Here is a 24,632-nt window from a genome sequence, read left to right as displayed (position 1 = left end):
CTGAACTGTAGCCTTCACTGAAATGGTCATCCGAATCAGAGGTGATCTGAACTTCTTGGTTGCCAGTGTTCATCGAAATCTCAGAGACATCAAACTTCTGAACTGTCCTAATGCGAGGTCCCTTCACACCTATTTATAGTTGTTGATCCATATAAATAAGCTAACCTATATTTTCCAATAAGTGTGTCTTTCATAAGCTGACATGAGTTCTACTTCATTTTGAGGCTAACATAGGAAGAGGAGAACTAGTGCTTGTCATTGGTGCGCTTCTAGACACTTTTGTATACATTCTTCATACATGACATTGACTCTATATGATTTTTATGACAAATCCTAAAGGCTCTCAAAGGGAGCCATCTAAAATAAAACCTATTGCTCATGAAACCCATGAAGCAAGGCATTACAATAATACTCTTATTTTCTTCTTTTCATCATTTACAAAAACCATAATTACATGTCAATATGAAGACCGAACCTAGTTACACATTTCAACATTGGTCTATCTCATTTTGAATCTACTGAAGGAATAGTTCTTTGACTGGGTTTTCCCCTATGTTAGGGTTTTAGCCTTGGCTAAATGCCTACTTTAGTGTCCCTGATCTTCATGTTTTTCCTTGATGATTGTTTGATGAGAAGAAGATAAAAGAACTTAACAAAGTTAATAAGAACATAATAATATCGCAAATAATTAATAGTATTAGAAAATCTTTCTAGCTTTCAGATTTTCTAACACCAAGAGGATGTCACATGTTGAGATTGTCAGACAAGATGCTTAAAGGTAGAAGGTCTCTAGGAGTTGTATTCCTTTTGTTGACAACTACGTGTCAATGACCCATAGCAATACACCCCCGTTTTTTGGAAAGGGATAGCGCCTGATCGATGTGTCTGTCCCGTTCAATTATCATCATCAACCTGATCATCATGTTATAATGTAAACCCATTCTGCATGTATATAACATAAATAATCTCAACATATATGTGTCATGTATATAACAACCTAGGTAAACCTACTTTTCTGGTGACGATCTACATTTCGGGAGGTTTTTTGTCTCACCGATCCATTCTCAGATAGTTGGCAGAGTTTTCCTTCAGTCTTACCCCAAAGCTGAAATGGATTTTGTCACTGGGATCTTAGGCGAATCCTATTGTTCTAGATCGAGTCTATGTAAAAGTGATTTGGGAATAATCCTAACTATTTGGTTAGGTTATTTTTTTTAAAATTGCTTGGTCTGCTGGATTATATTTGTGTTGCAAAAATGGGTAGTCTGTGAGGGTCTATTACAAATGGGTTTTCCCCCTTCTGATATAAAAAAATATGAAAATCATGATGTAAAGTGTCTTGAAGGTTGGAAAAATATTTTATCCCCTCATAAGGTAATTAATTATATTTTCTGGCCAAAAAATTAATTAGAATCCTAAGCCAAAAATTTAATTAATTCTAGGTCCTAGGTAAATTTAAATTCTCCAAAGGCAAAATTCATCGGTCCTTAAAAATTAAACTTTAAGAGGCACAGTGACTAAGGTAAATTAATTATTTTAACAAATTTTAAACCTTTGATCCCTAGGGTTAAGTTAAAGTCAAACTTTTGCAGAAATTACCTCAAAAATATAATTTTTGAGTTAATTAAAATGTGCATTTAATTGAAAATTTTGATATTTCCAAAATATTTTAAATATTTAGACAGATGAGATTAAAAAGAAATTTTAATCTTCATCAACGGTCGAAACTGCTTTGACGAGGATCGTTCGAACTAGCCGTTGGAGGATTTATCTTTAAATAGGAGGTCATTTGTTAGTTGATCCATCCGATATCTGAGTCGTTTGCCAAGAAAAAAGCAAGTGTAAATTTTTCCTGGATAATAAAAAAGGACTTTGGAGTTAAATTTCGCTGATGTTACTCTAGATGGAAGTACTGTAAGATGTGTTGTTATCATGCATAATTTTTTTAAGCCATTGATGATAGCTTCTGAAGAGTGATTTGAGTGCAAGTATCTTGCTCAGTCACTAGGTTTAAATGATAATTTACATTTTGAATGTAATAGCAGGTATCTCTAGTTATCTAAATTTTACTATCATTTTCTCGCTCTATTTTAATGGTTGGATTGAGTTTTGCAGGAAAATCTTGATTTTTAGATCCTCGGGCTTTAGGAAAAGTTTTCAGTTGGACAACCCAACTCTCAATCTGTGTTTTCTAAAGAGCCCAGCCAGATTAGCTATGGGCTTATCATAAGATTTTGTGTGTGATATACGAAGGGTTTTGAGCTAAGCACCTCTTGTAAAAATTTTAAAAATATTTTTTGTGTGGGAAATTGATAGATCTGGATGTCGAGAGCCTTAGATTATCAGATTTGGGAGCAGAGTAGCACTCATACTCCTCTGATCTGATAGATCTACCATTCTTGTGCATAGATCTGTAAAAAAAAATTGGTTTTCTGACTTGCGTTTCTGGGGTTTCATTTATTTTTCTTGTATATTTGGTTTCTTGGTGTTTTTGTTTTCAGGTACAGGTTGCAGATCTGAAAGAGAAGTTAGATTTGTAGCCAAATCTAGGCCCTGGAGGGTAAAATCTGGCCTCAAAATCATTTTGTAGCGATATTATCAAACTTTTTTGCACAGGGTTTGAAATTTTTTTTAAATCTAGAAATTTTTTACAAGGGTTTCACTGATAAATCTGAAGCAGAATATATCAACTTAATCAAAAATTTCTGGAAAATTTTTAAGGGTTTTATTGGGCTACCATTTTCCTTACAAAAGGAAACATTTTCCCCCTCCAAAAAATTTAAAAAAAAATTCTTCTACTGTCTGCGTTTTGGTGTTTCTTTGAAAAATTCGAAAAAAAAAATTGTGCTGCAACCTTCTTCCTTGCTGTTGTGCTTTCCTCCACTTCTCCATCTCCCTTTGCATACGTTTTTTTTGTTGGCTTCCAAGCATTCCCGTTTCTTTTTCAAACACTCAAATGTTGCCTAAGCCCACTACCTCTTCGAAAATCCTCCATTCCCCTTGACCTGCGTCCTCCTCTCCTCCTTGATGCGTTATTCCTCAAATGCTTCCCATCGACCTGCACATTTCATTGACCTGCAACCCACAGCTATACCTCCCTTATCCCATCCACAGCCTCCTCTCGCTACCATCTGCATGTGGTCTCAACCTGCCCTCGGTGTCCTCTTGTTGCATGTCCATAGCCATCTCTGCGTCCCAGACTCCTCTCCACCTCCATTTGCATCCTTTTCTTATGTTGTTTGCATACTCCGTCGAACCTACAACCTTAACTTGCAGCTCCTTCTCTACCCGCAGCTCCCTTCCTCGCCTCTCCGCTGCCTGCTCCTTCTTAACCTACTGCCAAGACCTACGTCAAGGTTCTCCTTCACCGTCGCTGCCTTCTTCGAACCCTGCATATGCCCAAGACAAACAAGCATTTCGTTTTCCCTTTTTTTAGTGTTTGTTTTAGCTTCACTTTAGGTTTTTCGATTAGGGTTGTAGGTTTAGTTCTTCCTTTTAAAAATTCGATTCTGTTTAAATGAAACTTTAATTAGATTCATTTTTTAAATCTGATTTCTATTTTGGCTTTTATTTTTTTTATTTGATTTTATTTTACATTGTTTCAATTTTTATGATTTTGATTTTGCTTTTTTTATTTACATTTAAAACAAAACAAAAAACATTAAAAAACTTAAAAATTTCTAAAATTTAAAAACTCAAAAAAATCTAAAAAAAAAAATAGTAACTTTAGAACTTGAAAATGAAATAAATTAAAGGTGTATTTGCGCTTTCGCATTAAAAAAATTTAATGTGGCCTATGGCCCATTAAATTTTTAATTTATTAACCCTTTGATTTCGTTTGACTTCTTTATTCATCACATTAAAGTTATTGCCTAAGGAATAATTAAAATGCGAACTTAAAAATCCTTGGTGTCTTTCGTGTTAAGTGCAGAAAATTGATTTTTGTGAATTCTCTATTGTTAAGGTGCGATAAATGTTTAAAAATTCATATTAGCTATTGGAGAAAGATAAATTTTGCTAGATTATCGTACATGCTAAAGTTTTGGGCACTTTACAATTAATTGTTCATGATCGTCGCTTTGCCACATTATAAATTGCTCTAGGTGACTTGTCTATAGTCATTTTTATCTTGTGATTGTGTCTTATTTTAATTTATCTATCTCAATTGACCGAGACTTATTTTAAATTCATCAAGTTGTTCATCCTTAAAATCTCCTAGAGCCTATGTCCCACAAACTATCTTCATCCATTCACCTTAGGGACTACCCCCCTTGACTTGTCTAGGAGAATCTAAACGAAGTGAGTAAGGATTAGAGTGACAACCCTTACTTTGAGCGTTATCGCAGTGCCTAGACACTTTGTGCAACAACATTTTTTGGTGTTGTTGCCAGGGACAGAGTTTCATGTCCTTGGTCCTCTCATCTTTTGATCCTTTATCTCATATTCATCTCATATCCTCTCTGTGTCTAAGTTAGATTTTTGTCCGAGTGGTGACTCCACTTCCTTCATCTTCTACAGGGGCATGTACTAGGAGGAATCCAAGCAGCTTGGCTAATCCTGCTCTGGATCTTGAAAGGGCTCTAAGAGCTAGATTACACAAGCTCTCTTCTCGTACACTCCTTGTCAATCTCAGCCAGGAAGCTCTCTATGACATCCATTCACTCTTCTTGAATCCTCCCATTCCAGACATCATGGATATCTATCAGCCTCTTAACTTTGCTAACATCCAAGGTTATCCCCATAACCTTCCTAATACTAGTCTAGACAAGCTACCCGCTTTCCAAGGAAATAATGCAATCACTGTTAAAAATCATTTATATGTTTTTCAGACTTGGTGGGCTAAATTCGCTCTGGCTCAAAATTATGAGGATGTGCAAATGAAATGCTTCGTCTTGACCCTTGAGCAGGATGTTATGGATTGGTTTAGGGATAGGCCTGATCATAGCATTGATTCATATGATTCCCTCCTTAATGCTTTTAAAGAGAAATTTGGTGATAAGAAAGAAGATCGATTTCTAGCAAAAGCCATTAGCGTCATTAAAAAGAAAGAAAATGAGACGTGTGAAGAATTTAATAGAAGGTTTAATGGTATGCTTAAAGAAATATCTACTGATTACAAACCAACTGAGAAAATGCTTCTAGAACACTATCTCGATGCTTTCAATCCTGACACTTCTTATGAACTAAGAAGGTCCAAGCCTGGTGACTACAAGGCTTGTCAAATCACAGCTGAAGAGCTGGAAAAAGATAAGAAGGCTTCTAGCAAATCTGAAATTCCTGGGTTTGATAGATCTGTTGTTAAATTAAAAGAACCTAAAGGAAAAGAAAAGGAATCTGAAGAAGAATCTATGCAAAAATTGCTTAAGAAGTTAGAAAATATGGAGTTAAATCAAGCTAGGATGATTGTTGATCATGCTAAGGAGATAACTACATTACAATCTAGGTTGATTCAAATGGAACGAGCTCAACCTAGGGGTCAGAATAATAATAATAATAATCGAAATAATTGGCAAAAGAAAGGTCAGTCTAGTGAGCAGAGGCCTCCTCACCCTCTTGAAATGAATAATCTTGTAAAGGAGACCCCGCCTTATTGTAGAGCATGTGATGAGCTTCATGAAGAAGCCACTTGCACTACTATCAAGAGAATCATGCATCATTAGATGCTTGGGACAAGCAACCAGATAAATGTGGTTGGTAAAGAATATCGCTTGTCGTAGGAAAATTGGGAAGAGGTCAAGGGAAATAGTCAATTCGTCAGACCTTTTACATCTTCATATAGTATCAATAATTTTGGTCAGGAAACTGATGTCTTAGTTAAGCTCTTTGGTGAGAAACCTCCGCCTGAGCAAGTCCTTGAAATCGCTAAGGACAAAGGGTTTACTTATCAAAGGAGAAATCAAAATGATAATTCGATTAATTCTTTAAGTCTTAATTTAGGAGGTTGGTTTAATCACTCTAAAGTTTTGATCCCTATCACCGAAATAGTAAAGATCCCCTCCCAAAGGACTAAGTTATTGAATGCTATTAGTAGCACCTAGGTAAATGCTACTCAAGAGGAACCTCCTGAGGCTTTCTATCAGGATGCTCCCATATACTTGCAAAGTATGGATTCTGATAATAAAGAACACTCTCCATTCTTCATTACTTTGCTTGTGAACAATTATCGCTTATATAACTGCATGCTTGACTCTGGTGCTTCCACTTGTGTGATGACTAAGAGAGTCATGGAATAGCTTAACTTAAGGATATCTAGGCCATACTATAACATATGTGCCATGGATTCGAAGAAAATTGAAGTTCATGGGTTGATTAAGGACCTACAAGTCCATCTGTCTGTCTACCCTGATATCATGATTGTTATGGACATTGTTGTGGTTGATGTGCCTGATGCTTGGGGTATTCTGTTGTCTAGGAAATGTGCCTCTGATTTAGGAGGAAGCATACAAATGAACTGATCATATGCTATGATTCATTCCCCAATGGTCAAAGATATCTTAAGTTAAACAGAGAGCCTGAAAGGAGATTCCATGTGGAAGATCCTAAAAGTCCCCATAATGAAATCATAAGTGAACAACCTAGCCTAGGGAATCACACTATCCTGTCTAATTCTATCATTCCCTTGAAGGCCAAAGTTGAAGAAAAAGTGGGCAATTTAAAAGATAAGGTTTGGTATTTATACTTTGATGGTGCAACATCTAGGCATGGTAAAGGTGCGGGGATTGTCTTAAAATCTCCCCTTGGTCATATTTTCAAATTTGTCTATCGGTTAGAATCTAAAGCGACCAACAATGTGGCTGAATATGAAGCCTTGTTGTTGGGTATTGAATTGGCAAAAGCTTTAAAAGTTAAATTGATAAGTATCAAGGGTGATTCAGATTTAGTTATCATGCAAATTAAAAATAAATTCACATGTAAAAATCAGAGATTAAAAAATTATAGGAATGTTGTGTGGGATACCAAGGAGTGTTTTCATGGCATTAACCTTGAAGCTATCCCAAGACAGCAAAATAGTTTGGCTGATGAGTTAGTTGTTGTTGCTTCCACCATGCAATTATCTGATAATTTAATTGAAGATAAAATTAAGATGGAAATTGTTTTTAGACCTTCTGTCCCAGATAATTCTGAGCATTGGCAAGTCTTTGATGATGAAAGACAGATTATTCGCTTCTTAGACAATTTGGATGAGTTTCAGGGTTTTCAAGTAAATTATAAGGAGGATGGACCTAATATCGATGAAGATATTTTAAATCCTACTCCTCGGAATGTTGTTTCTCTTGAGCAACACTTTGATCAACATGATGTTGTTAAAAGGAAAGAGGAAAATAAAATTGATCCTGGAGAGTTTGTTGAAGTAAACATTGGTACATCTAAAGATCCTAGAATTATTAAAATTGGTAAAGGTACTAATGAAGATGAAAGAAAGAAATTAATAAATTTACTTCACGAGTATAGGGATGTTTTAGCTTTTTCTTACGATGAATTAAAAGGCTATAGGGAAGATGTTATGGAACATACTATTCCCTTAAAGGATGAAAATGCTAAGCCATTTCGTCAGAAACTTAGACAAATAAATCCTAAATTGGCCCCTTAGTCCAAAAGGAGCTCACAAAGATGTTGGTTGCTAGCATTATTGCTCAAACTAGGCATTCTACATGGTGCTCAAATTTGGTGATCGTTAGGAAAAAGAATGGTACAATCAAATTGTGTGTCGATTTCAGAAACCTTAATTTAGCTTGTAAAAAGGATAATTACCCTTTGCCTAATATGGAGACCATGTTGCAAAGAGTGATGGGATCCGAGATGATGTCATTGTTAGATGGTTTTTCCGGATATAATCAAGTTTGGGTAAAAAAGGAGGATCGACATAAAATGACTTTCACCACACCATGGGGAACATTTGAATACATAAGAATGCCTTTTGGTTTAACGAATGTTGGGGCTACTTTCCAAAGGGCCATGGACTATGCTTTTAAAGGTTTAATTGGAAAATTCATTGAAATATATCAAGATGACCTTATTGTTTTTCTAAGAATTGTATTGATCATATAAGTCATCTTAGGCAAGTTTTTGACAAATGTAGGGAATTTGGCATTTCTTTAAATCCTGCTAAATCTATCTTTGGGGTAACTGAAGGGAAGTTACTTGGTCACATAATTTCAAAGGATGGGATCAAGATTGATCCTGAAAGGGTTGAGGCAATTCAAAAGATTCCTCTGCCCCATAATCTAAAATCCCTCCAGTCCTTCCTAGGAAAAGTAAATTTCCTTAAAAGATTTATTCTGAATTACACAAAATTAGCAAAGCCTATTCAAAGTCTTTTGAAAAAAGAGGCAAATTTTCTGTGGAAAGAAGATAGTAGAAAGGCTTTTCAAGAAATAAAGAATGCTATAGCCAAAGCTCTTGTTTTAATCAGTCCCGATTATTCCAAGGATTTCATGATTTTCTCTTTTGCTTCTGAGGATACCATTGTTGGTGTCTTACTTCAGAAAAATAAGGATGGGCAAGAACAGCGTATTGCTTTCATGAGTAGAGCGCTTCAGAATTCTGAGTTCAATTACACTACCATGGAAAAGTAAGCTTATGCCTTGGTTAAATCTCTTAAGCATTTCAGGACATATGTGGGATATTCCAAAGTCATAGCTTACGTCCCACATTTCGTTGTCAAAGATATATTAACTCAAACTGATTGTTGAGGGACCCGTGCTACGAAAATTCAAGAATATGATTTGGAAATTAAACCCACCAAGTTGGTCAAGGGTCAAGGTTTAGCTAAAATGTTAACTGAAAATAACGAGAAAGCTCATGGTTTGATTTGTCTTAACGATTCATCTTCACCTAAGCTACAAAGGTTAGAAGAGCATGAATGGTACAAGGATATTATTTATTATCTATTGAATCTTACATGTCCTAGCCATTTAGTTGCTCATAAAAGAAGGGCTCTTAGATTAAAGGCTTCTAAGTATTGCCTCATGAAGGATGGCCTTGGGTGGCGAAATCTAGAGGGCATTATACTTAGATGTGTTGATGAAGTTGAGTCTAAAAAGTTGATTTCCGAGTTTCACTCTGGATTTTGTGGAGGGCATTATGCTGCTATAACCACTGCCCACAAAATCCTTAGAGCTGGATATTACTGGCCTTCAATTTTTACTGATGTGCACAAATTTGTTAGATGTTGCCAATCCTGTCAACTATTCACTGGGAAACAGAAGCTAGTTGCCTTGCCCCTTCAACCTGTGGTTGTTGAGGCTCCTTTTCAGCATTGGGGTCTGGATTTCATAGGGAAATTTCATGAAAATTCTAGCAATGGCTACTCATGGATTTTGACTGCTATTGATTATTTTACAAAATGGGTAGAAGCAATTCCAGCTAAGAATGGCACTGAAAAGGTTATTATGGACTTTCTTGAAAATCAAATAATTACTAGATTTGGTGTCCCTGCCAAGATCACACTAGCCAATGCTAAGGCTTTCAATTCTATGGAACTTTCGTCATTCTGTTTTGAGTACGACATTGTGTTATCTCATTCATCTAACTATTATCCTTAGGGTAATGGCCTAGCGAAATCGAGTAATAAAAATCTTATAACCATTATCTAGAAAATAGTGGGAGATAACAAGCGATCTTGGGACAGCAAAATCAAGTATGCTTTATGGGCAGATAGGATAACAAAAAAGAAAGCTATTGGTAAAAGTCACTTTGAATTAGTCTATGGCATGGATGCAACTTTGCCAGTGCATCTTAAATTGCCAGCGTACCAACTCCTTCAGCACTTTACTGACGATAAAACTGTTGTCCAAAGTGGAATTGATTAGCTTGTAGAGTTGGATGAAACTCGTAGGAAGGCTTTTGATAATATGTATAAAAATCAATCTAAGATCAAGAAAAGATTTGACAAAAAATCTCGTCCTAGATCTTTGCAGGTTGGAGATATGGTCTTGTTGCGGGATCGAACGAATGAAAAACCAAGAAAGCATAAAAAATTTGACAGTTTGTGGCTGGGAGCATACATCATTCGAGACATTGTTGGACCCAACTCATTCCATTTGAGCACATTGGAAGGCGAACCACGAGATTAACCTGCAAATGGCCAAATGCTCAAATTGTACTTCAAAGAGGACATCTGATGCCACTGGGCATCCTTTGTATTGTATTCCTAACCCTATAACCTTTCATTTCAGCATTTCATTTTGCAGTTATGTTTTTCATGTTATTAGGATAGTTAATAAAAGAAGAGCTTATATCTTTCATGTGCTTAATGTTATATGATGATTTTTGAATGGACGCTACTTATGTTATCTTGTGTGTTGCGTGGATGCAGATTCTGGATTCTCACATTCCTCCGATGCAGCAACGTGTCCCCTAGTAGAGCTAGATGTTGACCACTACGTGTCACCGACCCATAGTAGTACACCCCCCCTTTTTTTGCAAAGGGATAGCGCCTGATCGATGTGCCTGTGTCGTTCAATTATCATCATCAGCCTAGTCATCATGTTATAATGTAAACCCATTATGCATGTATATGATGTAAATAATCTGAACAAATCCGTGTCATGTATGTAACAACCTAGGTAAACCTACTTTTCTGGTGACGATCTACATTCCGGGATGTTTTTTGTCCCACCGATCCATTCTCGGATGGTCGGCAAAATTTTCTTTCAGTCTTACCCCAAAGCCGGAATGGATTTTGTCACTGGGATCTTAAGCGAGTCCTAGTGTTCTAGATCGAGTCTATGTAAAAGTGATTTGGGAATAATCCTAACTATTTGGTTAGGTTATTCTATTACAAATTGCTTGGTCTCCTGGATTATATTTGTGTCGCAGAAATGGGTAGTCTGTGAGAGTTTATTACAAATGGGTTTTCCCCCTTCTGATGTAAAAAAATATGAAAATCATGATGTAAAGTGTTTTGAGGATTGGGAAAATAATTTATCCTCTCATAAATTAATTAATTATATTTTCTGACCAAAAAATTAATTAAAATCCTAAGCCAGAAATTTAATTAATTCTAGGTCCTAAGTAAATTTAAATTCTGCAAAGGCAAAATTCGTCGGTCCTTAAAAATTAAATTTTAAGAGGCCCAGGGACTAAGGTAAATGAATTATTTTGACAAATTTTAACCTTTGATCCCTAAGGTTAAGTCAAAGTCAAAATTTTGGGGAAATTAACTCAAAAATATAATTTTTGAGTTAATTAAAATGCATTTAATTGAAAAATTCGAATTTCTCCAAATATTTTAAATATTTCAATGGATGAGATTAAAAAGAAGTTTTAATCTTCATCAACGGTCGAGATTTCTTTGACGAAGGTCACTCGAACTAGCCGTTGGAGGATTTATCTTTAAATAGGAGGTCATTTGTCAATCGATCCATCCAGTCTTTAAGTTATGTGCTAAGCAAAAAACTCGTGTAAATTTTTCTTGGATAATAAAGAAAGACTTTGGGATTAAATTTCGTTGGTGTGACTCTTCATGTAAATACTGTAAGATGTGTTGTTTTCATGCGTAATTTTTTTAAGCCATTGATGATAGCTTCTGAAGAGTGATTTGAGTACAGATATCTTGCTCAATCACTGGGGTTTAAATGATAATATAAATTTTGAATGTAATAGAAGGCATCTATATTTATCTTAATTTTATTATCATTTTCTCATTCTATTTTAATGGCTGGATTGAGTTTTGCAAAAAATTCTTGATTTTTAGATCCTCGGGCGTCAAGGGAAGTTTTCAGTTGGACCAGCCAACTCCTGATCAGTGTTTCCTAAAGAGCCCAGCCAAATTAGCTCCGGGCTTATCATAAGATTTTATGTGTGATATACGAAAGGTTTTGAGCTAAGCATCTCCTTTAAAATTTAAAAATTTAATTTTTGTGTGGGAAATTGATAGATCTTGCTGTTGAGAGCTTAGATTATCAGATCTAGGAGCAGAGTTAGACTCATACTCCTCTGATCTAATAGATCTACCATTCTTGTGCATAGATCTGTAAAAAAAAATGGTTTTCTAACTTGGGTTTCTGGGGTTTCGTTTATTTATCTTGTATATCTGGGTTCTTGGTGTTTTTGTTTCCAGGTACAATTTGCAGATCTGAAAGAGAAGTTAGATTTGAAGCTCGATTTAGGCCCTAAAAGGTAAGATCTGACCTCAAAATCATTTTGCAGGGATATTATCAAACTTTTTTGCACTCGAAGGGTTTGAAATTTTTTTAAATCTGGAAATTTTGTAAAAGGGTTTCATTGATTATCAACTTAATCAGAAATTTCTGGAAAACTTTTAAGGGTTTTATTGGGCTACCATTTTCCTTTCAAAAGGCAGCATTTCCCCCTTCATAAAATTTCAAAAAAAATTCTTCTACTGCCTATGTTTTTGGGTTTCTTGAAAAATTCGAAAAAAAAAGTGTTGCAACCTTCTTCCTTGTTGTTGCGTTTTCCTCCACTTCTCCATCTCCCTCTGCATACGTTTTTTTTGTTCGCTGCCAAGCATTCCCATTTCTTTTTCAAACCCTCAAACATTGCCTAAGCTCGTTGCCTCTTCGAAAATCCTCCATTCCCTTTGACCTGCGGATCCCTCTCTAGTTACGTCCTCCTCTCCTCCTTGTTGTGTCATTCCTCAAACACTGCCCATCGACCTGCACATTTCATTGACCTGTAGCTATACCTCCCTTATCCCATCCGCAGCCTCCTCTCATTGCAATCTACATGTGGCCTCAACCTGCCCTCGCTGTCCTCTTACTACCTGTCTGCAGCCATCTCTGCGTCCCAGACTCCTCTCTGCCTCCATTTGCGTCCTTTTCTTCTGTTGTGTGCGTACTCCGTCGAACCTGCACCCTTAACTTGCAACTCCTTCTCTACCTGCGGCTCCCTTCCTCACTTCTCCGCTACCTACTCCCTCTTAACCTGCTTCCAAGACCTACGTCAAAGTTCTCCTTCGTTGTCGTTGCCTTCTTCGAAACCTGCATACACACAAGACAAACAAGCATTTTGTTTTCCTTTTTTTTATGTCTGTTTTAGCTTCACTTTAGGTTTTCCGATTAGGGTTGTAGATTTAGTTCTTCCTTTTAAAAATTTCAATTCCATTTAAATGAAACTTTAATTAGATTCATTTTTTAAAATTCGATTTCTATTTTGGCTTTTTTTTATTTTATTTTATTCTACATTGTTTCAATTTTTATGATTTTGATTTTGCTTTTTTTATTTACATTTAAAACAAAAATAAAAAACATTAAAAAACATAAAATTTCTAAAATTAAAAAATTAAGAAAAATTTTAGTGACTTTAGAACTTGAAAATGAAATAAATTAAAGGTGTATTTGCGCTTTCACATTAAAAAATTTTAATGTGGCCTATGGCCCATTAAAAATTTAATTTATTAACCCTTTGATTTAGTTTGACTTTTTTATTCACCACATTAAAGATATTGCCTAAGGAATTATTAAAATGCTAACTTAAAAATCCTTGGTGTCTTTCGTGTCGAGCGCAAAATCTTGATTTTTGTGATTTCTCTATTGTCAAAGTGCGATAATGTTTAAAAAATCATATTGACTGTTGGAGAAAGATAAATTTTGCTAGATTATCCTGCATGCTAAAGTTTTGGGCATTTTACAATTAATTGTTCATGATCGTCGCTATGCCACATTATAAATTGCTCTGGGTGACTTCTTATTATTTAGTCTTTGGTTAATTCAAATTAAAGGCACTAGTCTGTAGTCATTTTTATCTTGTGATTGTGTCTTATTTTAATCTATCTAACTATCTCAATTGACCGAGACTTATTCTAAACTCATCAAGTTGTTCATCCTTAAAATCTCCTAGAGCTTGTGTTCCACAGACTATCTTCATCCATTCACCTTAGGGACTACCCCCCTTGACTTGTCGAGGAGAGAGTCTAAACGGAGTAAGGATTAGAGTGATAGCCCTTTACTCTGAGTGTTGTCGCGGTGCCTAGACACTTTGTGCCAGACAACACCTTCTATGAAGAGACCATGCCAAATGGCCGAGTATGCTTCAGTGACAAAGGGAGCAACAGTGGTAGGAGGATTTGTTTCCATGAAAAAGGGTGCAACCAAGATTACCACAAGAGAATATGCTTTAGTGTGAGAGGGAGCACCCAGTCAGGTTAACCAGAAAGCAATTGTGGTGACGGATCCAGTGAAGGAAGATGGTCAGTTTATGGTTGAGCTAAGGCATGTAGAAAAACATATGTTGAGGTAGCAGTGTGGTACAGTTAATTATGGTTTGAAATATGCCTTGGGTGTTGAAATGAGGCTGCAGGGATATACAGATTCAAATTGGCCGAGAGTGCAGAGGATAGAAAGAGCACCTCAAGGTGTTGCTTCAGCTTGGGATCAATTATGATGTCTTGGTTTACCAGGAAGTATACTTTTGTCACACCAAGTACAGTAGAGGCAGAGTATATCGCAACAAGTGCCACAAGTCAAGAAGCAATTTGGCTTCAGAAACTACATGCAAGGCTATTTGACCAGCTACTAGAGACAACATTGATATATTGTGATAATAAAAGTTGCTTCAAGCCTTTGGAGAATCCAGTTTTCATGACAGGTCGAAGCACATTGAGATCAAATATCACTTCATCTAAGACATGGTTCAGAAGGGAGCAGTGAAGCTCCAATACATATCCACAGACAAGCAGATTGCGGACATTCTCACCAAATCTCTGTCTAGAGCAAAGTTTGTATACTTCAGAGACAAGCTTGGAGTGATGTAGAATGTTTCCCTAGTTAATAGGGAGTGTTAATGTCTTTGCAGGAATGGAGAAGCCAGATGGACTTGGCTAGGTCATGTTGATTCGACCACAGGAGAAAGATTCATTCACCTAATTAGCCATGAATGACTTTGGCTAAGTCATGTTGATTTGACCAGAGGTGAATGGCCCAGGGAAATTACAGGATTGGATAGATCTTCTCCTGAGAAACCAGAGCCCAAAAGGACTTGGTTGGGTCATGCTGGTTTGGTTAGACGAGATAGAAAAAGATCACTTGAGAAGACTTAAAGGAATTTGGCTGGGCCATGTTGATTTGGCCATAGGTGAAGGGTCTAGGGGTAGATCCTCTCCTGAGAAGCCATGAAGGACATTCGCTAGGTCATGTTGATTATTGATACATTTACCTAAGGAACCATAAAGGACTTTGGCGAGGCCATGCTAATTTGGCCAAGAGTAAATGGCCCAAGAGTCACAATGCCTACTTCAGGATGGAGTGATCTATAGACATGGATCAACATAGCAAGCTCATGAACGTTTCTTATAGAGGAGAAATTTCAGCTAAGGGGAAATCTATTGCATCCGAGGAGAATAACTCACTTCCTAAGAGGGAGTGTTGATTTTTTGTAGCATCGAAAGATATTCCACATGTCAAGTCTGCCTAGAAAAATTATGAAAAGTTAAATTAAAAGTTTGTTTTTTGGAGCATCAAGTCGGCCCAACCCATGAAGGGACGTATCCCTTGGGGTATTTCACCCCATTTGACTTGTATAAATAGGCATTGTGAACTCTCATTTTCTCCATCAAGAAAGAGCAAGTCTGAACCAATGTTTTAAGACTCTGACTCGACTGAGGATCGACTCCGACTTCGACTCCGAAACGGTAATGACTCAACCGGCTCGATTTCAATGACTCGGTCGTTGTAAAAAATACATTAAATATTTATTTTTTTTATAAAAAACATAATTTTAAAGATTTTAAACATAATTTTAAAGATTTTCATTCACGTTTCCAAACACACAGCATTATAATATAGATGGAAGACAACATATGATCAAAGTAGGCTCATGAACCAATCCATTATATCAAAATGGTACCCAATGGCAATACATAGTCAACTGTCATACATGATCGAAGACTCAAAACAAAAAACACATAACCAAGGAGGCTAAAAATGGCCTCTACAACAAAAGTAAACTGTGACGGTGACCAGACTCCAATACTAGTACTACAGTACTACTGGCTAGTAGCTACTGTCAGAGGAGCCAAGATCATGTCGATCAATCTCTGGATCATCATCATCAGAGTCAGACAGGGGGCCCCATGGCTCCTCATCATCATCATCATCCCCAACTGCAAATGTAGAAGTGGTACCACTAGCAGGCTGTGCAATTGCAGCAGATGCAAGCTGAGATAGAGTAGATATGCGGCTGCGCTTCTGTCGTGGTTGAGCAGAGGAAGCACCTACAACTGGAGTCCTTGCTGGCTGTGAGACTGAGGCTGGTGGATTTGGATCTGCATTCAACTGAACAGGCTGAAGTTGAACAACATGTTCAAGTTCAACTGATGTCTCCAGATCTAAATCTATATCAAGATCCTCATCAGGATCAAACTCTGTTGGACAACTCTCCACTACCCAATCTGATGTTGGATCAATGTCTTCCAACACAATGGGATCTGAATCAGGTCTTTTGTTCAGCAAATGGTTTCGTCTGAGCCGAAGGTTGTATTGGACATAAACTAGATCATTTAACCGTTTTTGATCCAAACGGTTTCTCTTCTTTGTGTGAATCCTCTCAAAGACAACCTAATTGCGCTCACACCCAGATGCACTGCAAGTTTGACTCAAAATACGAATTGCAAACCTTTGCAATTCAGGACAATGGCCACCAAAGGCCTCCCACCATTATGCTGCAAAAAACATAGGAGTGTAATGAGTTAGCTCAACAAAATTACAAATTATATCTAACTTTCAAATTATAAATGATTTAACAAACTTTAACAAAAAAGTAAAACTATTAAGAATTTGAAAACTGAAATTTTTGTTTACCTGGCTCATCTGCTTCTCTTGCAATCTTTGCTAGGTTCTTCCCAAAGGTACCTGCTGCATTGTTGAAGATATTGGCCTGTCGGTGTATCTCCAGCTGATCAGACTCCAATGGGATCATGTGTTCAATGCAATCAACCAGTCCATCTCTGACCTCCCCCCTCAAAGCTCCTGACTCCTTAGCTTTATAATGATACCATGGGTTCAAAAAATACCTAGCTGCATGTATAGGGCGATGGAGTTGATTGTTCCATCTTTCATCAATGATTGCCCAAATGGGCCCATACTTTGCCACTCTATCCTTGTATACCGTCTTTATTTGCTCCTTTGCTTGATCCATAGCCTCATAAATGAAGCCCATAGCCAACCTTTCCCCATCCATCAACTGCAACACCTTAACTAGTGGCTCAGCAAGCTTCACAATCTCTGCTGCCTTTCTCCAAAAAGTTTCTTCATGGACTTTCCTTTTCAATTCTTTGCCTTCTGGTTTGTTAGACCAATTGCTTTGATTCCATTCATCACTGGAAAACATCTTTTGCAAGTTTCTATGTTGGGAAAGCATAGATTGCAATGTCAAAAAATATGTAGCAAATCTAGTGATGGCAGCCTAATAATATCCTTGCCCCGAGTGTGTTTCCTCATGAGGCTCAAAACCAATGTATGATTGTAGATAAATTTTGTTATACTTTTGGCATGATCTATAGTGTTTTTGACCCAATCTAATTTTCCAATATCCTCAAGCATGAGGTCTATGCAATGTGCAACGCATGGGGTCCAAAAGATGGTCTTGTGTTTTTCCTCTAACAGTTTACCAGCAAGAACATAGTTAGAGGCATTATCTGTGATGATTTGAACAACATTAGCCACCCCCACCTCCTCAACAACCTGATCCAATAGCTGCAGGGAAAATTTTAAGAACCCTCCCTAAATTTATAAATATAATAAATGGGCGAATCTCCATGGTATATAGGAAAAATGGAAGGCGATTTTATCAATAATATAATATGTATATATAATTTTTTGGCGAATCTCTCACCAGGCATGGTGAATATTTTACTCAATTATAAAATATTGTAAGATCTTGGCGAGTCTTTCACTAAATAATAAAACTTTGTAAAGCCCTAGTGAATCTTAGCATAGGCTACATGCTGGTTTAATTCCCCCATTTAAATAGGCTACATTCCAGGTCAATACCATGGGTCAATACCATGTGCCATTTTGGTGAATACCATGGGTCAATACCATGTGCCATTTTTATTTTTATTAATTCTAATATTAGGGTTAATAATGGTTTTTTTGCATGATATTAATAACAATCTAATCCATGTTATTTGTCCCATAGTATTTTGGCCATAGGTTTCACCTAAATATAACCCATTCTTTGAGTGTTCGTAAATATAAGGTGACTTATGGAGTAAATATAAAAAATGTTTTATTTGTTTACCATACCTCTCGTTTATTTATATTTTTATTAATTTATCATACCTCTTTTACAAATATGGTATTTGGCCCATAGGATTCACTTAAATAAAACCTCTTTCTTGAGCCTTCATAAATAGAACGAGGGTTATGGACTAAATATAAAAAGAGGTTTTATTTATTTACGATACGTCTAGTTTATTTATATTTTTATTTATTTACCATACCTTTTGAGTAAGTATAAAAAGACGTTTTATTTATTTACCATACCTCCACTTTACTTATATTTTTATTTGTTTACACCCTTACATGTATATAAGGTGACTTATGGAGTAAATATAAAAAATGTTTTATTTATTTACCATACCTCTCATTTATTTATATTTTTATTAATTTACCATACCTCTTTTATAAATATGGTATTTGGCACATAGGATTCACTTAAATAAAACCTATTCTTGAAAATGGGCGAATGGATTCACTTAAATAAAACCTATTCTTGAAAATGGGCGAATGGAAGATTGTAAGTCCTAATTTCAAGGGCTAAATTTACCTTTTTTACCCTCTCCCTTAAAATAAGGTGGGCTATTTGAGGTGATTTGTAAAAATGTACTATGATACAAAATATTCGCCCACTAAAAATTTAAAACCCCTTAATTTCGCTAAAGGGCGAACATTCACCCCTAAAATTATCCTTGAATAGCTGAAACAACAAGTGGCCATCTTTTATCTTATTAGATGCATCAACTGATTTTAAAAACATGGTTCCCTGTGGGCAGAAGACAAGAAAGTTTATGATGGTACGGTTTCTTTGATCAGTCCATCCATCTGACATGATAGTACACCCTGTTCTTGCCCATGAGTCCTTGAACTCTTGCAAATACTCATTAATGGATTGAATTTCTTTCTGCAAACGAACCCCCCTTAGCTCATGCATAGTAGGGCCTTTGAAGCCTTTTCCAGCAGCATGTATGGGATAAAACATAGGCTCATAATATGGTGAACGAGCAGCATTAAAGGGGATATCAGCATCATACCACCATCTAGCTATGTAATCACAAGCAGTCTCCCTCAATTCTTTCTTCCATTGGTCATCTAAAGTGGGTTGCATTTGAGTTTTACTAACTTCAGGACCATGTGCATCTGATGGAGAGGAGGGAGTGAAATAACTTTTGATAGTCACATCACCCTTTTTCATTGACATTCTACCCTTTCCCTTATCTTGAACAGAACCAAAAGAGGGAGGAACATATCGGAAAGGGTTGGATGCCTCAGTTTGAGGGATAGAGGAAGAACCCTCAAAATCATAGTGGGGGTTGGTAGCCATCATTTTTTGTATCTCCCTCTTCCTCCCAATTTCAGCCTGTATGTCTTTTTGCCTAGCCTTATCTTCTTTAAATTTCTCAAAGCTGGCCAACAAATTCTTTCTAATCTCCCCAATTTCTGGTGAGGTTCATGGGGTAATTTGGCCTATAATCCCTGCCAAGTGTTGTTTCAAGTTATGAATGCCCCCAGGACCTTCGTTAATTTTCCTATGGCAAAATTTGCATTGCATTTGACTATCAACCATTTCAACATATGCCCAAGCAGGATCTCTTGCTCTAGGTGCCATTTTTTTACTAAGAAATGAAAGCAAACAATCTGAAAATGAAAAAAAAAAAAAAAAAAAACATTGATTCAATGTTCATTTATTTGACAAAAAACACTCTCTAAGCTTTCTAAATATGCACCTAAAATTTACTAAGCAAAAACAGATTTATAGAGGTGGAAAAAAATACCTCCAGGCACAAACTGCCTCCTCAAACTTGCTCTAAGAATCAGCTCCTCAATGCTGCTCCAAATGGCTGCCCAAGAAGCTCCTCACTCCAGCTACAATGCTCCTCCAAGACTCCTCACTGCTGCTCCAAAACAAGCTCAAGAACTGCTCACTAACTCTCAAAGAAGACTCTCACTCAAATGCATAAGACTGCTGTGAGTGAATGAGAGCACTTGGGTGTGTTAAATAGGGTTTGGGAGGGGGAAATGGACCCCAAAAATCATTTAGCATATTCATATAACTGTTTGGGGTCCAAACCAAACAAAAAACAATTAAAAAATCCATTAAAAATTTATATTTTTTGTTGTTTACGTGTGCCTGGGCCGTCCTTTGTGACTCGGCCGAGTCATAATGGAAACGGCCGGGTTGGCCGAGTCACCCATGACTCGGCCAACCGGACCGTTTCCATGGCCGGGTCACTAATTTTGCTATTGAAATGGATCAACCAGGCCGTTTCAGTTTCGAAACGGCCATTTCTTAAAACAGTGGTCTGAACATAGAGAAATCAGATTTTTTGAGGTCATCTTTAGTCATTGGACAACCACACATGTGATGGAGGGTCGAGTTTGACTGACGTTGACCAAACTACTTGGCTGACATTTAACCAGGCCGCATGGTTGTTTGCAGCTGCAGGAGTTGACTGCAAACCACAGGGTTGACCGCAGTGCTGAACTTTGACTGCACGCTGACTGTTTGACCATAGTTGAATTTTATCTGTTTTGGCTGGTTTGACCAGCATTGACATGCTGGAGTTTGACCAGGTTTGACTCACATTTTTGACTTGGATATTGGCACAGATTTCTAGACAAGTTGGATTTGTGAACCTCGCTAAAGAATAATTTCTCCTAAAGAAAAGTTTGTGGGTTTTCTCCCAAGGTTGGCTTTCCTAGGGTAAAAATATTGTCTCTATTGTGCATGGCTCTCTTTCTATGATCTTTACTGTTTCTGCTGCATTTAAAATTTTAATGTTGATATTTTTTTAAGTGTAATTTCTCAATTATATCAGTGGCATAAGAATACTGTGTGTAAAATCATTACGAAGTAATTATCTGACAGAAAATAGAATTCTACTATGTACCTTGTAGAAAATTCAACTGAAAGTATATTCTTTATCATCTAAATAAGAAGATATGACTATTTTCTGAGAATAAAAAAGTGAAATCTTGAGAAACTGCAATTTCACCTTTCTGATCACTAGATGATCTTAGATCAGTAAGCCTCTTAGAAAGTTCAGTAGCTTGCTTTTGCCGTAATATCTCCTTTTCACTCTGGGATTGAACTCCAGATTCTGACTCCAGTTGAATTTGCTTCACCTGACAAGTATAAGTTCGAGCAAAGTTCATTAATTTTCTGACCAAGAACTGCAATACATCGTGAGAGCCGGAAAGACCGCCTTGAAAAAAAATTAAAAAAAAAATATCTGCTATTTAGAATTTTTAATCATTAAAATGAACAGTTAAATTGAACTTAGCATTCACATTTACATCAAATCAAACACAAGCCAATAATTCCAGGCTTTTCATTCTTACTCTTTTAATCAGATCCACAGGTTCCATTGCTCGACGAATTTCTTCTGCCTCCTTGATATACTTAAGTTGCTCTGCAGTAAATTGAGCTCAGAAAATAGAGAATCTTGTTAGAATAGGATATTCACTGACAAACAAGTTTCCAATGTACATTAGAATATATAGAGGTAAATGCATATAGAGCTACTCTGGCACCTCTTTCATGTTTGCAAAAACAACAAACCTTTTGTTGGAAACCTATAGCATCAAATATGGATAAAATTTAAATTATAAACCAAGAATACGGATATCAAGTTAAAAGTAATTTAAAGTTATAAAATTCTCAAGCTTGGCCTGGTCAGTGAAATCAAGCAGATGATATAGCCCCCACCAGGCTTCAAGTCATTGCAAAGACATGCTTGTGCTTGTGCTTGTGCTTGTGCCTGTGTGCATGCCTATGGAGACTCACAAGCGCACACAAAAAGGCAATCAGAGCCAGATGCAAGACCTGGGTTCCTCTGACAGAATAGGTACTCTCTACTAATGGCTGCTTAGACAAAGGGTGCTATGACACTCAATCCCTGATAATATGGAGTTCAGTCAAAACAAAAGATTCTCAAGAAAAAGGTTGTAGTATAACGTTTCATAGTGAATTTTTCAGCCAGTTAGTTTGGGATGAGAGACATGAACCAGGGATTTACTTCTAGGAAGTATCAAACCAAGCATGTAATGATCAAGCAAATTGCAATGCATGTAATGTAAGCACAAGTACACTGTTGTAACCATAGACATCCCACAGTACTCATTGGCCATGTGAATATAGCAGAGTCCATCAAATAGAAGCTAAAACAGTTGAAGTTGTCCCATCTTTTTGGTTTTGTGTTTTTTAAAATGAAGATCCTAACTAAATATTCTTTTTCTGAGTGCCATTTAAATCAAAAGATGTACTGATTTACATTAGCTGTTGGTTGTCATCTGTTTTAACATTTGAGAATGAAGAAAACAGGTAAGTTCATGATAATTCAAGAATTAGACATTATCCCTTCTATTAAAGAAACACTGACATTATATTCCTATTGTTCATGCTAGCTATGAAGCATCCATGCTGCAAATCATTAATGTTTTTCATTCACTCTCTATGTTATCATGCATTTGTACAAAACAATGTAGTCAGAGTGCATTGCGCAGGACTGTACACCTGCTCCTGATTTGCACTTGAGTGCAATCTGTCATGGTGTGACAAAAAAATCAAGATCATGCATAAATATCACCATTGTATCCTTCAGTCATCATCCACCCATGATTCTATTCACATGTTGTGAGTATCTGCTATTGACATCTCCAGCCTATTCACATGTTGTGAGTATCTACTATTGACATCTCCAGCCTATGTTGCAGGAAACGTTGCCCAGGGGTCAGTTTCCGGCCAGAAACGAAACAGAAACTTGTACCGTACGGCCTGGAAACTCGTTTCCAGTCGTACTAGCATGTTTCACGCTGGGGAAATGTGGCCACTATAGACAGAAACAATTTTCCAGGCCGTATGGCGGAGTTTCCACTTCACAATTGCGGTTTTCTTTTATTTATTTTTATTTTTTTGCTTCTAATTTTTGATTGGGTGAATAAAATATCTTTTGGATGCTTTTAGATGTCTCTCTCAAGTTATAAAAAGACTCTCGCCTCATTCTCTTATCACACAATTGAGCAAGTCATTTCTCTTGGAGACGGACAACTTTAGCAAAGGAGAAAAGGGGAAGAGAGCAGTGGTTTCAGCTAAGGCGCTTTCAACAGTGAGAAAAAGAGATTTTAGGAGCAAGAGAAAGAGATTTCAGCAGCAGATTTGGAGCGTAGAGTTTCCGGCTACAGCATTCTTGGCTTTTGTCTCAGCTACAGCCATATTTCTCGTCTTTTTTCTGGCATTTTGGGGTAGCTTCAACTACAGAAAATTAATTTGGGTAAAAAGCATTCATTTTCTTAGTTTTTTCCTATGTTACCAGATCCGTCAAGCCTGATGGCTGGATCCGCGGATCCCCGGATCAGAAACGGATTCGGATCCGGATCCGTAGAGATCCGTCCGTCTTCTCTCCGTGTGTAAATATATTGTATGTCAGAAAAATTCACACATATTGTATGTCGGAAAAATTTTCTCTCGGTGGGTAGAAAACTGTAATTCAGCACAAAATTATAAACAGAAATATTATCAACGCAAGTGAATTTCGAATGGTCAGAAATGGATTAAAAATCCCTCAGCGAAAATAAACTGAGTTGTTGGACGTCATAAAGTTTATTATTTTTACATTGAAATGTATTATTTTTAATACAATATATTATAAACTTTAATTCAAGTGAATGACGCTAATGATAAAAACGAGCGGATATGAAGTCCAAGAGGGATTTCTATGTTGACTGTATTATAAACTTTAATACAAAGATATGTTATAAACTTTATATTATTTAATACAAATACATATTATAAACTTTATATTATTTAATACAGATATATATTATAAACTTTAATACAAAGATATATTATAAACTTTATATTATTTAAAACAAATACATATTATAAATTTTAATATATTATAAACTTTAATACATGTGACGTCAAGATTATAACCTACTTCTATTTATTTAGAAGATATTTTATTTAAAGTTTTAAAAGTAAGTTTATATTTTAATAAATTTTTAGAAGATATTTTATTTAAAGTTTAAAAAATAAGTTTATATTTTAATAAATTTTCAAGTTTAAAAATAATTTTCTAAAATAAGTTTAATAATATGCTTAATATAAATAGTTATAACTAATAATTAATGTTTAAATATTTATAAATGATGCATTAATTATATTATGATTAACTTAATAATTATTTTTAAAGTATTATATTGAATTTATATATTCAAAAATTTCCATATGTTTTTTATTTTTATATAAATTTAACTAATATTTATAAATGATACCTTAGGAATTACTTATATAATAATTATTTATTGTATATAAAAATTACATATTAAAAAATTATGTTTTTAATTTTATATTTATATAAATTTTAATTTTAAAAATTATAAAATATTTTATATTTGCTTGTACTTGCCGTTTCCGGATCCTGACTTTTCAAAAAACTGGCGGATCCGTAT

General features: G+C 36.0%; 1 protein-coding gene across 2 annotated transcripts in view; it reads right to left on the bottom strand.

Moving 5' to 3' along the window:
* LOC149152308 (uncharacterized) overlaps positions 1–24,632 on the bottom strand; it is a 223,977-nt gene that overhangs the window by 81,760 nt on the left and 117,585 nt on the right. For both annotated transcript variants that reach the window (XM_089440587.1, XM_089440586.1), the window contains exons 2-3: positions 21,522–21,592; positions 21,176–21,305 (exon numbers count right to left, since the gene is read on the bottom strand). In XM_089440587.1, the coding sequence (XP_089296713.1) occupies positions 21,176–21,305; positions 21,522–21,592 (201 nt within the window). The remainder of the gene's footprint in view (positions 1–21,175; positions 21,306–21,521; positions 21,593–24,632) is intronic.

This window comes from Pinus tabuliformis, chromosome 9 (assembly GCF_031772625.1).
Source record: "Pinus tabuliformis cultivar Carrire ecotype Pingquan chromosome 9, CPIR1, whole genome shotgun sequence".
NCBI classification, from domain to species: domain Eukaryota; kingdom Viridiplantae; phylum Streptophyta; class Pinopsida; order Pinales; family Pinaceae; genus Pinus; species Pinus tabuliformis.
This window is presented reverse-complemented; position numbering and strand designations above follow the sequence as displayed.